Source organism: Lepisma saccharinum, chromosome 1, assembly GCF_977018435.1.
Source record: "Lepisma saccharinum chromosome 1, izLepSacc3.1, whole genome shotgun sequence".
In the NCBI taxonomy this organism is placed as follows: Eukaryota; Metazoa; Arthropoda; class Insecta; order Zygentoma; family Lepismatidae; genus Lepisma; species Lepisma saccharinum.
Window position 1 is genome coordinate 180,164,359 of NC_139229.1, and position 16,353 is coordinate 180,180,711.

The following is a 16,353-nucleotide window of genomic DNA, read 5'->3' on the forward strand; positions in this document are numbered from 1 at the left end:
GCTCTACAAATCATAGACTGTTAATCAAAAATGTTCATGTAAATGCTATTTTATACTTAATTTTATTGTAACATATTAATTACAAGAAAATCAATTCTGCTTTCCTTTTATCTCTTCCAGGAATCTAGGCAACAACTTCTTCCCAGAATTACCAACCAGAGGTCTTGACAGACTCCTCCACTTGAAGATATTCAATAACCCGAACTTACGAGAGTTCCCAGCACCTGACCTTTTCCCTCGAATCCAGTCATTGGTTCTTTCGTATGCGTACCATTGCTGTGCGTTCCTTCCTCTGGTTGTTGTGGGTCCAGAACCTCAAGCACCCTTGCATGACTCAGTATTGTTCCCGGTGGATGGAGAATTCGATATGGATTTATGGAACAACAGCCTTACCGATCTCTGGCCTCAGCATCGTGAGTTGAATTGCTTTTTTCTCTCCACTTTTTGGTACATGCTTTGTCATATCAGTGGAATAGAACTTGAAATGATATGTGATTTAAAAAAAAAAAAACATGTGATATTCAGATTAGGTACGAGGCAATGTAATGATAACACTAAATTCAAATGACATTTTGCTATGAAGAAAAGGTTCTCTTAAGCAACAATGATTTGCATTCTGGAGAAGGTTTTCCAGACTCCTAAGAGCTAATGTCACTGTTATCATCATGGAGTTGCTTGGTCATTAATTACCATAAATCAGGGTGGTTACTCACTGGGAATTCCTTGAATTCTGGAGTTCTGCATGAATTATTGGCTCTGGGAATTATGCATGCATTCTGCGTGAATTTTCCTCGTTAGACGTGAAAAAATGCAACTTTTATTAATCTAAATCCCATTGAATTTATATATTTATAAATACCCTGATGCAAGTTTTCACAATTTGGCTTTTATTTTTATCAAGGAAAAACAAGAAAGCTGTGTGGAAAATAAAATAGAGTTCTCTCAATCCGTCTACTTTGTTATTGTGATTTGCAGAACAATCTATCTGACAGACGGAAGTTGATTAGTTAAATTTGAGTTTGAATTTCTTATACGATTAAAAAATTTTGATAGATTATTGTATCCTGTAACATTTTTACTTGTGTTTGTAGATGTATTTCGAGTCTTAGTATGTGAAATGGCAAATGTAAACTCCACATCTTAAATTAAATATTTTAAATATATATACCATTTAATTGAATTGAATTTCAATTTTTGGATACAATGAAATCACACAGGCCGTTTATATTGTTAATATATGGTGAGATTTGGTAATACGTAAGGTTGATGTAGAGAAAGCATCTGCTTGTACTCCTGAATTTTTGAAAAGTTCTCCTTGAAAATTGGGAATTATACTTGAATTTTATCATGATCCTAGAGTGGTCACTCTGTACATTTTCTTATTTCAAATTTCTTCACACCACTTTAGTGGTTGAGTGTGTTGGGAGGTTGACTCACAGTCTCCCTACCAAATGTTGCAAGTTTGAATTCTGGCATGGTCAGTGTCCTTTCATCACTTGAATCTAATCATTCTTCCTCATTGTCAAGATTAGCTAAAAGTGGAAGAAAAACAATGCAAAGTAAGAAAATTACAAATACAGAAAATAAGTTTATGATTGATATAATCTTCCTAGTGTTCACACCTGTGCCGCTATACCTTTTATCACATGCCTTCCTTTCAACTTTTGCCATATCCAAGTAGGCTGTGACATCATTAAAAAAAAAAAGTAAAGTGTTCCTCTCTGCTTTGCACCACACCATGAAGTCATATAGGGAGTGTGGAATTAGGGCCCCACACTTTTCTTGATCACAGTCGAAGGTGGGGGTGATGTGATCAGCACCATGCCCCTGGCTGCCTTTTACTGCCAAGAGTTTCCTCCAGGTACCCACTTTATACGATGCTGGGTGGGCACCAGAGCCACTTGAACAGGTGGAAAAATTCCATGTTCTCCCCCACTGGAGATCAAACCCGAGTCTCTCACATGGTATTCAGATGCCCTAACGACTGAAGCACCATTAAAGAAGATAAATGATGCAATTGACTCTTATGGAGATGTGTTGTCTACACATCTCAAGAAGAGGATGGAGCAACCAGTCAGACAAGCTATGCTTGAAATTTGACTTCGCCCTTTTAGTATTTCCATTTGTAACCTGGAAGGTGGGAGAAACGATAATAACAAAAAACTACGTAAACAAAAATCAATAGGAAGGCGGCCCAGAGGACGTAGTATCGATCTTTCCAACAAAACCCATCCACCCAGTTTACAAAAGTTATTTAAGGTGCAACGTCCTCCCCACGTGCTCCGCACTACACTAACAACACAGTGCAGGAGTACTGGCACGGACTGCGTTCTACACACTAAACCTTGCAATTAGGTGGACGACAAAAGTCTACCCATATGCGCTAACTTTTTGTCAGCCGTAGAACATGGACTCAGAATTATCTCAGGCTTGCTGGGTGTAAGGAAAGACTATACCAGCTTAATATATATATTTAACAGTTGGGCTGAAAAGTTCGTAGGCTGACTCATAGATGGCGTTACTAGAATTAAATCCATGTGATTTTTACTTAGTACTAACCTTCAAAAGATACGTGTATAAATTTCACAGCTGCCGGATAATTAGTTCGTGAGATATAGCATTGTGAGTGAAGCAGCTTTTGTTATTGTGAAAAAATGGATAAAAAAGAATTTCGTGTGTTAATAAAGCATTGCTTTTTGGCGAAAAAAAAATACTGTTGAAGCCAAGGCTTGGCTTGATTAACATTATTCGGACTCTGCACCAGGAAAATCAACCGTTGAGAAGTGGTTTGCTAAATTTAAACGAGGCGAAATGAGCATCGAAGACGATGCACGCAGTGGACGCCCCAAAGAGGCTGTTACTGACGAAAACATCAAAAAAGTCCACAAAATATTTTTAAATGATCGTAAAGTGAAATTGATCGACATAGCTGAGATTATTACATAGCGTTGTTGCAGCGTTTAAAGGATGAAATCACGAAAAAACGGCCCCATTTGAAGAAGAAAAAAGTGCTGTTTCATCAAGACAATGCACCGTGTCACAAATCAATGAAAACGATGGCAAAATTATATGAATTAGACTACGAATTGCTTCCCCATCCACCATATTCTCCAGATCTGGCCCCCAGTGACTTTTTCCTGTTTGCAGACCTTAAAAGAATGCTCGCTGGAAAGAAATTTAGCACTGATGAAGAGATAATCGCCGAAACTGAGGCCTATTTTGAGGCTAAAGAGAAATCGTACTATAAAAATGGCATCGAAAAATTGTATGACCGCTATAATCATTGTATCGCCCTAAAGGCAACTATATTGAATAATAAAATCGAATTTTGTCAAAAAAATATTTTTTACTATGTTAGCCTACGAACTTTTCAGCCCAACTGTTATATATGTTTATTATAATCTCAACACAAGGGTGTCCGTTAGCACACTTACACACGTGTCTTTACCTTAAACCCTTACCACGCGCGTGCATTTACTTGTACCACACACGTGCGTTTACCTGTACCACGCATGCTTTTTTACCTGTACCACCTTTGGTCTCGAAGAGATAAGGGGGGCAGGGAACATCCAATTTATTCCTCGCTGTGAGGTGCCAGGGGAAGTATGGGGACCTAATTTTATTTAGGGCCTTGGTCGCCGCTGACGTCACGGGTTCCCCTGTAAAAGAGAGTAGGTTGTGCGTAGTACCCGAACCACAGCCGGGAATCGGCTGAAACCAATCGGTACTCCCGAATAACGGGCGCAGGGTAAAAGGATTAAAGGATGCCACGACACCCCCGGTGTTAGCTGGGAATTGGCAAGCCAACCGGTGTCTCCTGTGAAGGGATGGCAGGTTAGAAAGGAAGGTCCGGGTGCTCCCAGACAAGCCGGGCAGGTAGAACCTGGGCACCTATCAGCCTAAGCGAGCGGACCAGGTAGGTAGGTTGCTGTTAGGCTCTTCTTCTTCTTTCTTCTTTCTCCGTCCTTCCTTCTGGGGTGGCTTCTAGTTCTCAGGCTGGGAGGCCAGTTAACCCTGGATGTTTGCCTGTTGACATCAGGGAGCCAACTGAGCTCCGGGCCTGGCTGCGCTGGCTTTATACTCGCGGGGACGGTGCATTGATGGTGAAAATTTTAACTACAAGTACGCGTTGCTAACTCATTTTTTTTACATATTGCAACCTTTGTACTGAGAAACATCCAAGAAGTGACATTAAGAAAACACTAGTGGGAAAGTCACTAGATGAACGTGTTAATATAGACTAAAACTGTGTGCATTCAGACAATATAATTAATAATGAGCCTCGCAGGACTCTGTAATTCTAAACAATGAGTTGAACAGTGTATATGACAATAATTGATAACATTTTCTGAATACAGCAACCACGCAGGGTCTAATAATAAGTGAAGCTAATAAACGTAGAGGTGGATCCGTTAGCATTTACAGAATACAGTGACCACACAGGGTCAAATAATACGTAGAGGTGGATCCGTTAACACATTTAAACTAAAAGCGTACGCCTTGCAGGGACATTTAGCATGCATTCTTCTTAACAAAATATAATATGGCGACCACGCAGGGTTGTTAAATGTGGCGACCACGTAGGGTCATTACAAAGGTTTGAAGCTAATTGAAACATGGCTCGTTTCACTTCAGTCTCTCATAGAGATCCAAGTTATTTCTTTGTGCACGGAATTACTGTATTCTGAAATCCCCCTTTTAACAAGGGTATCCTTAACATTGCTGTCACACGTCATTTACCCCAATTACAGACCACGTCAAAAAGGCATGTGTACTCAAATCATTCTTTTTTTTTTTTAGCCAACCTAATATATTTATAAACCCACATTTATTTGATGCTCTGAATCATCCCTTTTAAACGTCAACTTTTCCCCGTAACCCTTTTTTAACTTATCTAGTTGTGGTCGACCCAAAATGACAAAACTGGGGGGACCGACGTTACTTTTAAACTATTGGTTACTAATCCAGTTCTGTTTCGTTTTCACTCAAAATCAAGCAACGTCAAAAGATTGTGACTGGGGTAACACTCCCCCCTTCTGGTTATGTTCTGATTCAACAATCATGTTCCAATTCATTAACAAAATTCCTTCTGACGTGCAATTCACAATAATGCACTGTTTCTCCCTACATACCTCAATCTCTCTGTTGCGAGTCCACTATCCCGTTGCGAGGATGTGTGCAGAGTCAACAGGGGCTGGTGGAAAAAACTGCGGTAGAACTTCCGACTCACGAACAGGTGCCTTCTAGTCATCCAAATGGTACCCAAATTAGAACTTCGTCTCTGAATAGATTGGTCCTCTCCTCGTCAGTATGCAGCTTCGTGACCTCTTCAAAATTGTCACATTCTTGACTCTACAAACTCTTCTGTGATGCGGGGCTAGTAACCTCATCCCAATTGGTTACAATGTTGACTCGTAGATTCGCTTTGCTAGCACACCAAAACTGTGTCTACGTTGGCGAGCACCAAATCCTCCTCTATTGCACAAACAAACTGGAACCTGTATCGGGAGCTGTTCATTTTTGACGATGCTCCAGAGACTAGGAACAACTCTTGGCGATCCACTTTCAGACTGCCACTCCCTTGCAAGCAGTCTAATTAATGAAAAAAGTCGAACGTCCCAAAAACGCATCTATCAGCGAATAACTAAGACATCATTCCAATCTCGTTACTTCGTAAAGTTCTCAACCGACTGCATCTTGCCACAAATAACGTTCATATACAATATCTTGCATAATGCAGAATGCAAGTTCAATTTTGTATGCATGCCGAACATTCCCCCCTTGGCGAACTCAAGCGCAGCAAACGCTGACTAGTGTGTGTTGCACGTATAAGCGTCGGTCGGTCAGTGATTTCAGTTTCTCGCGTAGGAGGAAAAATCAACTGAGGGGGTGCAGCAATGCCCTCTATCGGTGACTTCTTGTTTCTTATTACGTCATAAACAAATAAAGGATGCGGAGCATACCAGCTTGCAGAAGCTGGGGCAGAGCAGTGACATGTTTTGTATTGCGTAATGTACCAATATGCGTAATTGCGATCTCCCAAGAGAAAACTCGTCACACATTGTATAATTTTTTTAAACATATTTGATTGTGTCTATTGCCAGTTTTTAACAGTGTGTAATAGAGGTCACACAAAGTGACCTATTTCTAATTCAGAAAATTTAAGGTAAAAATTGAAATAGCATTTATTCAGATGATATCTATTATACATGTTGATGGTATCAAATAGCCTATTGCTGATTCAGAATTTTATTTTTCAGAAAACCTAACAAGCAAGTTTGGACCAAAAATCACAGAACTTTTGGAGACATTTGGCACAGACTTTTCTTACCCTGGAAACCTCCCCCAGTACATAGAGGAGTACTTTGAGGACCAAGATGGCAAGCCAACAGGAAGTGACCTTCCCCCAGGGAAAATACAATGTGTACCTTCACCAGGTAACATATACATGTGACTTTTGTTTGTTATATCTTCATATTGACTCCAGTTTCTTACTTGGTGTTGGAGTACAGTGATTTTTTTAAACTTTTTATATTCTTACAGTGAATGGTAAATTGCACAATGAATAATATACATTGATAACAATCACAGTTATCCTTTTTACATTCACGAGTTTATTTATGGGGATAATGAGAAAGAATTGTATACCACTCCTCCTATATACTTCAGCAATTTAAGAATTGATATATTTTTTCAAATGCCTGAACTAAATTTTTGTGTTTTTTTTTTTCAATCTTTCAGGTCCATTTCTTCCTTGCCAGGATCTGTTCGATTGGTGGACCCTGAGATGTGGTGTGTGGATTGTCTTCCTGCTTGCCATGCTGGGTAATGGGACCGTCGTGTTTGTCCTCATCTTCTCCCGAAGCAAGATGGATGTTCCTCGGTTCCTTGTTTGCAATCTTGCCATGGCTGATTTCTTCATGGGCATTTACTTAGGTAACTTTCTTTTCAAATTATATTATATATCCTCATCAATACATTTTATCTTTTTCTCGATCCTTCATTCATAATACAAGTATGGAAATTAAATGTATCTGAACCTGCATTTCAATGTTTGGATTTATGAGGAACATTAAACAGAACTTCAATTCCAAGAATTTTGAAACTGAATTTGTTCAAGAAATTATTTTCAACAGAAAGAATGTAACTGGGTTTAATATGCAAAATTAGTGTCTGCTTATATTTCTTTGACTTTCTGATACTTTCTCATTTATGAGTGTTCACATAAGATTTCTATCTTTTGTAAATGAATGTTTTGTATCTTTTCTATAGGCTGCCAAATGGGTAGTAAAAGATTTTTTCCTTCATGAGAGTAAAAAATAATCAGTGCAATAGTTGTGCCAAGAAATAATTAAGGTTTTGTTAGGCTAAACTCTCACAATTGAAGGGCTCAGGTGTAAAACATGATAAGTGACATTTTGGTTATTTTTAAGTTACAAAGTAAAATATGCTATCCTTCAATTTTCGAGTAAAATTGCCATGTCATACAATTTGCATTGGACTCAATAAAGCCTTCTGAAATTGGTAAACACAACCCGAAAACAATTTATCTACAGTAATGACCAAAATGTCACTTACCATGTTTTACACCCGAGCCTTTCAATTGATATTCGTGGCAAACACACACCACTTTAATTTATTACATTTTCATATATTACAAGTAAAATTGCATCATAGTATTGTATTTTTAACATATAATTTTCAGGTACCTTTTTTAACGTAATTTTTTCCAAGCTCTATGCACACTCTTAGGTAAACCCTAATCCTTGTTTGAATGATGCTGTTTGGAAATTCAGTTGTGTTCCTAAGGTGAAATGAGATGCAAAGGAAATGCTTGCCTAGATTGTTATTATATACTTCATTATGTAATGGAATATGTAAGATTTACATTCACAACCTAGATTTTTAGTTCTGTTCCACTATCACTATCCTTGTTACAGCTTTGTTGTATTGCTTACTCCAAGCCAGGCCCATTTCCTTTGATAGACTGAAATCATAAGAGATTGAGTTCTTATCTGTGTAGTTAACTGTTCTTGTGAGGAGTGTTCTTACTAAGCATTCACCTGTAGGACTAATGTAACAGATGACACCATTAAATACCCCTCCCTTATGTCAGTACTCTGATGTTATATGAAGACCTACACTCCCCACATGGAAGGACAACAAAGTCTGAGTAAAGGTCTACAGCTCTTTTTACAGGGTGTCCGGCACCAACACTACCAATAAGAAAGTTGTATAACTAAGCAACAAACAGGTTTATTGACATTCGTTTTTTTTTAAAAGACAGAGAAACTCGTCAAGTTTTTATGATAATCAGTAGATCTCTATGTGTGCACCACGTGTTGCACGACAGACGTCCAAACGAAATTCTATCTCCTGCCTTGCCAGATGTTTTCCAGCATCTGCAGGGTGACTGTGTCACAAGCACTGACAATCCTCCGACGCAAATCATCCACATCCAGTACTGGGGTTCTGTACACATTGTCCTTGATGTAGCCCCAAAGGAAGAAGTCCAAAGGGATAATATCAGGGGATCTAGGAGGCCATGTGATGGGACCACCGTGTCCGACTCAACGACCTTTGAGGACTTCATTTAAGCAATCTCTCACATGAGTGGCATAATGCAGGAGGAGGGTGGGGTGCATCTTGTTGGAAAATGTATCCTTCCGGTATCTGAGATAAGTCAAAAGGCAAAATTATCAAGCATGTCCAAATAAACATCTCCATTGATTGTTCGTTCAATTAAAAAAGAATGAACCAATGACTTCTTGCACTGCGAGACCGCACCAGACATTGATTTTCTGACTGTCTCGTTCAACTTCTCTCACGACGTGTGGATTCTCAGACCATACGATGAAGAAATTCATTGTCACTATCAATCTTGGTGAGGATACTGGCAGCGAAAGTGTATCTGGTAGGTAAGTCATTAGGCTTCAACTTCTGAACCAACTGTATTTTATAGGCATGAAGACACAGTCTTTTGTGGACAACATCATGAACAGTTGATTTAGGCATACCAAGTTCCCTACTTGCACGGCGAATGGACTTGGTGGGGCTTCGCTGGAATGTTTCGTGAATTCTATCGACATCAATCAGGGACACCTTCTTGCCACACAATTTTTTCTTCAACAGTGATCCAGTTTCAAGGAGAGTTCTATGCCAGGTTGTTATTGAATGTCTTTCTGGTGGTTCCTGCTGGTACTTTTGCCGAAACTTCCTCTGGACAGTTTTCGGAAACTTAAATTCTGCTAACCAATAGCAGCATTCGACTTTTTGTTGCACTGTAAACACCATTTCAACACGAAACGAACACACGAGAAAATTCCGACCGAGCGAATACACAACAGACAATGAAATGAACAGGCACATTATCGTGTTCAACGTACTTGCATTGTTGCCACTGCCACTATAATAAAACTTGTTGAGCTTCTCTGTCTTAAAAAAAACCCAAAAAAACAGCATGTCACTAAATCTGTTTGTTGCTTAGTTATAAAACTTTCTTATGGGTAGTGTTGGTGCCAGATATATATCACAGTGGCGTATTCTCCCGCAAAAACCAACTTTTTTCATACATAGAAATTGCCGGAAAATTCAAAGTTGTCGGACTTTAGTTTTTGTTTTACTTACATGCCTGCATTAGTGTTTTATTTATATTATATCTAATTAATATATATTAAATATATACAATAAATAAGAACTGTTTTGGTAAATGTGGTCAAATTTTCAGAATACACCACTGATATATCAAATCCAAAATTGACTATTTTCATGCTTCTATATATTAAATTTTGTAAGCTAGCCAATTCCAATCCCTGGTGTATCAAGTGGATTTCAAAGAAAAACTTACAGAATACTAATTCTCAGTACTGACAACCATGCTTAAGACTAATATTAAAACAGCACTTGCAACACTGACAGTAAACATGCTATTTACCTTTCATTCCCTCTTGTAGGTTTCCTTGCTGTGGTGGATGCTTCAACCCTTGGTGAGTTCCGCAAGTATGCCATCCAGTGGCAGATGTCTGCAGGCTGTCAGTTAGCTGGCTTCTTGGGTGTGCTGAGCTCAGAGTTATCCGTCTACACGTTGGCTGTGATTACGTTGGAAAGAAATTATGCCATCACGCACGCGATGCACCTCAACAAGAGGTTGTCTCTGAAGCATGCAGGATACATCATGGCATGTGGTTGGACGTTTGCCCTAATCATGGCTCTTTTGCCCTTGTTCGGAATTTCCGATTACAGAAAGTTCGCAGTCTGCCTGCCCTTTGAGACAGGCGACCCATTTAGTTTGACTTATGTTGTGTTTCTCATGTTCATCAATGGGGTTGCATTCCTAATCCTGATGGGTTGCTATTTAAAAATGTACTGTGCCATCCGAGGTTCCCAGGCCTGGAATTCTAATGACTCTCGAATCGCCAAGCGTATGGCATTGTTGGTGTTCACGGACTTCTTGTGTTGGTCTCCCATAGCGTTCTTTTCTTTGACGGCAGCATTTGGTCTGCACCTGATTTCATTAGAGCAGGCGAAAGTGTTCACAGTGTTTGTCTTACCTCTGAATTCGTGCTGCAATCCATTCCTGTATGCCATCCTCACAAAGCAGTTCAAGAAAGATTGCGTATTGATCTGCAAGGCCATCGAAGAGTCACGCGTGACACGTGGCATTGGCAGGTGTCGCCACAGTTCCAACTTCAGCAACAGACAAACTCCGGCCAATACCAACAGCCTTGTCGGGAGGTCGTCCCAAGATGGTCAGCCATGCAGCTGCCAAGCAAAGCTTCTGGATGGGGGGACGTCCACTCCGAGACTGTGGGTCTTTGGCAAGATGTCCTGGTTTTTCTGCTTCAGGGGTGCTGGTGACAGGTCACGTTCTGATCAGTATGCCTACCAGATTGCAGAAATCCAACAGAAGCAGCAGAAACACAAGCGGACTTCTTCGGTATCCAGTGAGAACTTCAGTTCTTCCAGGTCGGATTCCTGGAGGCAAAACCACTGTGGCATACCACTCCGCTTGCTTGACCCAAAGCATCGCTCCTCCTGGTTGATTACGAGGAAGACATCCCAGGACTCTAACCTATCCAGCTCGAGGAATGACTCATCTGGAACAACAGCCAGCACCAGTACATGGCGTATGTCCCGATCCAGCGCCTCCAGCGATGCAACGTATCGCCCTCCTAGAACTGTTGCTGCTGTAGCAGCAGATCCCACAACCGCAGCAGCTGCTGTGGCAGTTGCTGCTGCATCCACGACTCTTGTCACCACAGAAGTTGAACCACCACGAGGCAAACCCAAACCGAGACTCACGAGACAAGCTGCGGTGGTGGATGACTCGGAGTTTGAGTCCCCTCAGCATGGCCCTCCAGACACAGAACCTGACAAGAAAGGACTCACCGTCCGTTTCCTCGCGACTATACCCTCAGATGACCCAAGCCAACATGACCCAGAACCACCACCTTCCTGAACATGTGGCCCTTGCAGCGAGTATACGTCCTAATCGAGCACCATCGTCTACACAGTTACAACTGCAATGAGATGCCAAGATGGTGTTAGCCTTTCAAATCCATAAGGACAATTGTGAAGACATTTCTCAGAAGACAAGACTCTGTCCAGAACTCAGTGAGCCATAAAACACCACTTTCAGTAGAATTCATTAACAATTTTTGTAATGCAATGATACGCTAGAGAACTGTGAGGGGGGAAGGGGGAGTTAAGAAATACCTTCTGAACAAACTTTGTATAGTCCTATTTATATAATGCGCTATCGAAAGACAAAAGAGTCAGACATGACACACAGTACAACCTATGCAACAAGTTAGATCTCCAGACTAGATAGCGTGTCAAAGTGTAAATTACAAGCTATTTTATTGTGTAGTTGTGTTTTGTATTTACATGATGAAAAAAAGTGGTTGAATTGAACGCATATAATTAATTATATATATCATTAATAAATATGTACATTTATTCAAGTATCTCTGTGCTGACCGTTTTGTATGAATGAAGCTGCAGATGCTTCCATGCAGAGAAGAAAGGAGTTGAGCCTCTAGGAACAATTGAAAGCTCTCGTTCCAATGCAATATATTAGTGATAACAGTGAAAATGCAAATTGTGTAATAATAAAATGTGCATTTATGTACAAGTATGTTCACAGTTGCATTTCAAAAATAAAAGAAGTATGAATTTCATTCACTAATATATATTCTCCATTTTATTACCTTTATTATAGTGCTGCAATAAATAACTTAATTATTCAGAAGATTGTTTTCAACAAGCAATCTATATTTCTACCATTCTACACTGAATTTTGGAAATGTGCCTAGAAATTAACGTCATAGGAACGTCTCCGCCACAAACGGCAACACTATTTTTCTGAAAGAGGTCATCATGGAGAGTTAGAAAAGTGATGTTGCCAACTTCGCAACCTGGGACAGTTGCCGCCATATTGGATTGAAAATTGCGGCAGGTGAAATACACCTCGCTTGCTGTTTCTGATGATAGAAACGTTACTATGCTACACAGACTTGATAAACTGGTGTCATTCGAAAGAGAAAACTTTACGAAGTATAAAATTACCATTAATCTTAAGTTTTATTGTTACCCGTTGAATATAGAAACAAAAAACTTTCAAAGATAAATATTTTTCTTCCTCTCGAAATGGTATTTTGTTTCATAATATGGTAAATATCAATCAGATCGAAAATATGTTTATGATAAAAAGTAAAGTACAGTTTCTCCTGATTATGTTGCAAGTTGTTTGAGGAAGTTATCTTTCTTAGTTCCAAAGTGATGAATCAAAACATATTTGTCGGCGTTGTATTATAACACAGATTTTACACCTGACATTTCAGACTCTCCAGTTCAGTTTACCAAGATATAACGAAGAAGACACATATAACCTTCATGTACATTTGAATACATGTTTTATTCGTAACGATTTACAGTTTTTGAGATGATATTACTTTAAAATGATGTGCGAGGGGTGGTCAGAAAGTAAAGTTACCAATTCGGTCGTTCATTATAAGAACAAGACACGTGATAAGTTCTTGGTTGGATATACCTTCTATAAATGCTTCGTAAGATACTAAAGGTCCGTTTTACGATGATATAAGACTTAAAGTATCTACTAAATAGACAAGAAATAAAATTGAAACCTATTTTTCTCACTGAATGAAAGAACTACCTCTGCAAACCATCATCGGCAATTCAATTTCACTCAAATAACACTTACCCAGTTTTTACAATGATCAAGGTACCAAACAAAGGCCGAAAATTCACCAATGTCATATTATAGCATATTCTTGGCCGTAATGCTGATGCTAGTCTACGATGACAAAATACCGAACTTTAACCCAAAGACTTTCGGGGATATAAAGTCAACGGATTTGCTTTTAAACTCTCATGGATGACTCTTGTTTGGTTACAAATCATCTCTTTCATATATACTTATTGGATAACATATTCTTCACTGCATAACTACTGAGAATTTTCAGTTGAGGATGATATGGCTCTTGTCCAAAGGATTGGAAAACCAAAAGCAGCACAATATTTAGGAGAACCAGCAGACTCTTCACAGAGAAAGAGCCTTATTTTTACCCATCATGTAACAGAGTTGATGTTTTCACTCAGTATGTTTCACCATCAATAAAGCCATGCATAAGTGCAACGAGATGCAGCAGAGCTACACCTATTCGCAGAATTATCAGCAGCAGGCAAACTCTTCTTCCTTAATCCTGGTCCAATTTCATGGCACTTGCCACTTTCGGCCTGTTTATGGGATCGGTGGTCTAGCAAAGTACTGAGCTGAGGAAACTATTGAAATATCATGAAAATGACTCGGAAGCGACCAAAAAGTAACGGTTGTATGGTTTTTCAGTAGGAAAGGCTGAAAACGACCCCAAGAAGTAAGCATTGATGGTCTTCATTCGCAACATTAAAATGCAGACACAAGAATAATACTTGATGGGAAGTATGCATGCACTTCATCATAGTTGCACTTCATTTGTGTTTTCTTGCGACTGATCTTCTCATGTATAATCTAGCTCTTGGAGTATGGTTGAAAAGAAGCAATAAATAATACCCACTCATAAGATTGCAGCAGATCTGTCTGACAAATATCAGTCATATTAGGATTCTGTCCCGCACAGTGGCCATGCAGTCTAAGGCATCATGATTTGGGCTCCGGCTACGAGATGCGCATATCTGCGATTCTTCTGGGAGAAGCGTAACAACTTTTCTCCTGAGATTTCAGCCTGCATATGGGATCGGTGGCCACCCACCATCGTAAGAAAATTGGGAGCTACGAATGAGCAGTGATCAGAACGCTACATTTTAAAAGTAGCTTTGCTACAACTACAGCTACTCTTCCAAAATGTAGCTTCGCTACAGCTACAGCTACATTTACCAAAAAGTAGCTCGCTACACTACTCCTGTTCGCTACTCGCTACTTCACTAATTTTTGCACTACTTCTGCATAAAAAAAATTAAAACAACGATATGGGTATTAAAAATTCCCTATTACTGGTAAATAGATTCTGTTATTCATTATAATGATTCCAGTCATTTGATAATTTTGATAGCAATGTTACTTCAGTTACTTATTTTTACTATAGTTTTTGAGAATACCATACCTATGCAAGTTTCATATCAATTCAAATTTGATATATGAATATTGCAATTAGGGTGTTACCCAAAATACATATTTATTACAACTATACACAAATAAAATATGGTAGGATTACGTATTTATGTTCACATCAACATATTTTTTTTTAGAATAAATATTTCATATTTTATAGACTGATATGAAATCAGCATTTTGAATGAAAGTACCTGGAGCTCTTTGACTACAAAAGGGCCCCAGGTTCGATACCCAGGAGAGTCACATAGTGGTTAGGATCCAGTCTCGATCAGATTATCTATGCATAAAATGGACTCAAAACAAAAACTAGGAAAGAAGCCAAGTTGGAAGGATGAGATCCTCCTGCTCCTCCATTCTCCACACTAACACTGCTCATAATTCATCATTCTTCCTCGTTCTCACAATTAGCCGAAAGTGGCAGAAAGCGACTACAGATAAGAGAATAATTAAATAAACCATTTATCCTCATTGTCATGGTTGAGAGAAGTGGAAGAACAGATGAGGAGGTAAACAGAAGAGGACAAATGAATGGTGGTGGACTATATCAAAGCGTTCGAAGATTAATATGGAATAGGGATGTACCTATGAAATACAAGAAGGTAATATGTAACACATACTATGTGCCAATAATTACGTATGGAGCAGAGACTTGGACAATGACATAGAGAGACAAAGAAAAGATGCAGGCAGTGGAGATTAAATTTTTAAGGAGTATTTTGAGGAAGACTAGAAGGGATAGAATAAGGAATAAGGAGATCCAACAAACAGTGGGGGTGGTGAAGCTTCAGGACAGGATAGATCAGGCACAGATGAGATGTTTCTGGAAAAATGAAGAGGATGGATGCAGAAAGACTACCAGTCCTGTCGTGTAAACCTGAGTGTTCTAAACGTATTGTAATTTTAAAATTTGTGAACAAATACTATCGCAAAAATAATTGTAATTCCAGAAACTCTATCATTCTTGTAACAATAATTTCTTGCTGGTGAGATCTTATATACTGACGATGATCAATGCTGTTAACGTACTGAGCCATTTATTGCTGGCACTATTCCCTTGTCATTGCAGTGGAAATTCTATCGCTCATTTTTGCACTGCAAGTTGTGTCTTACACTGCAATTAATGACATTTTGGTCTCTCTTACACCATGAATATCTACAGGATTTGTTCCAGGGGTGACGCAAACAAGGCACTTTTTTCCAGTGGTGCAGCAAACGAGGCATGTTTCTCCCCAAAATAGCGATGCAGCTAAAAAAAACGTAGATGTTAGCAGGAATATATTCATATATGTAAGTTAGTTATCTGGATATCTGAATTCTTCAGATACTAATTAAATAAATTATGCAGATATCTATAATCTACAATCTAGATAATCTGTACCTCCATGTAATAGACTGTCTTTATGAACCTCCTGCAAAATTAAGGGTTATTGTCGATTTTTTCTGACGCTGTTGCCACATTCAAAATTCACCTCAAAATACCGAGAAAAATGTAGCTGTAGCGAAATTTTCGCTACAACTACAGGAATTTTGTAGCTTCGCTACCGCTACAACTACAATTTTCAAAATGTAGCGTCGCTATAGCTACAGCTACAAATTTTGTAGCTAGCTACAGTAGCGACGCTACAAGTAGCTTGCTACTTCTGACCACTGCAAATGAGTAGCGTAACGCGGTCATTGAAACCTACAACAACGTCTGGGGTTTGTCGTGTTCACCACACTTC

General features: G+C 39.2%; 1 protein-coding gene across 1 annotated transcript in view; it reads left to right on the forward strand.

Moving 5' to 3' along the window:
* The window catches only part of rk (G-protein coupled receptor rickets), a 360,302-nt gene extending 348,165 nt beyond the window's left edge, over positions 1 to 12,137 (forward strand). The window contains exons 14-17 of the mRNA XM_083143651.1: positions 121 to 413; positions 6,261 to 6,437; positions 6,742 to 6,936; positions 9,954 to 12,137. Of these exons, the coding sequence (XP_082999777.1) occupies positions 121 to 413; positions 6,261 to 6,437; positions 6,742 to 6,936; positions 9,954 to 11,458 (2,170 nt within the window). The 3' untranslated portion in view covers positions 11,459 to 12,137. The remainder of the gene's footprint in view (positions 1 to 120; positions 414 to 6,260; positions 6,438 to 6,741; positions 6,937 to 9,953) is intronic.
* Positions 12,138 to 16,353: the final 4,216 nt, after the last annotated feature.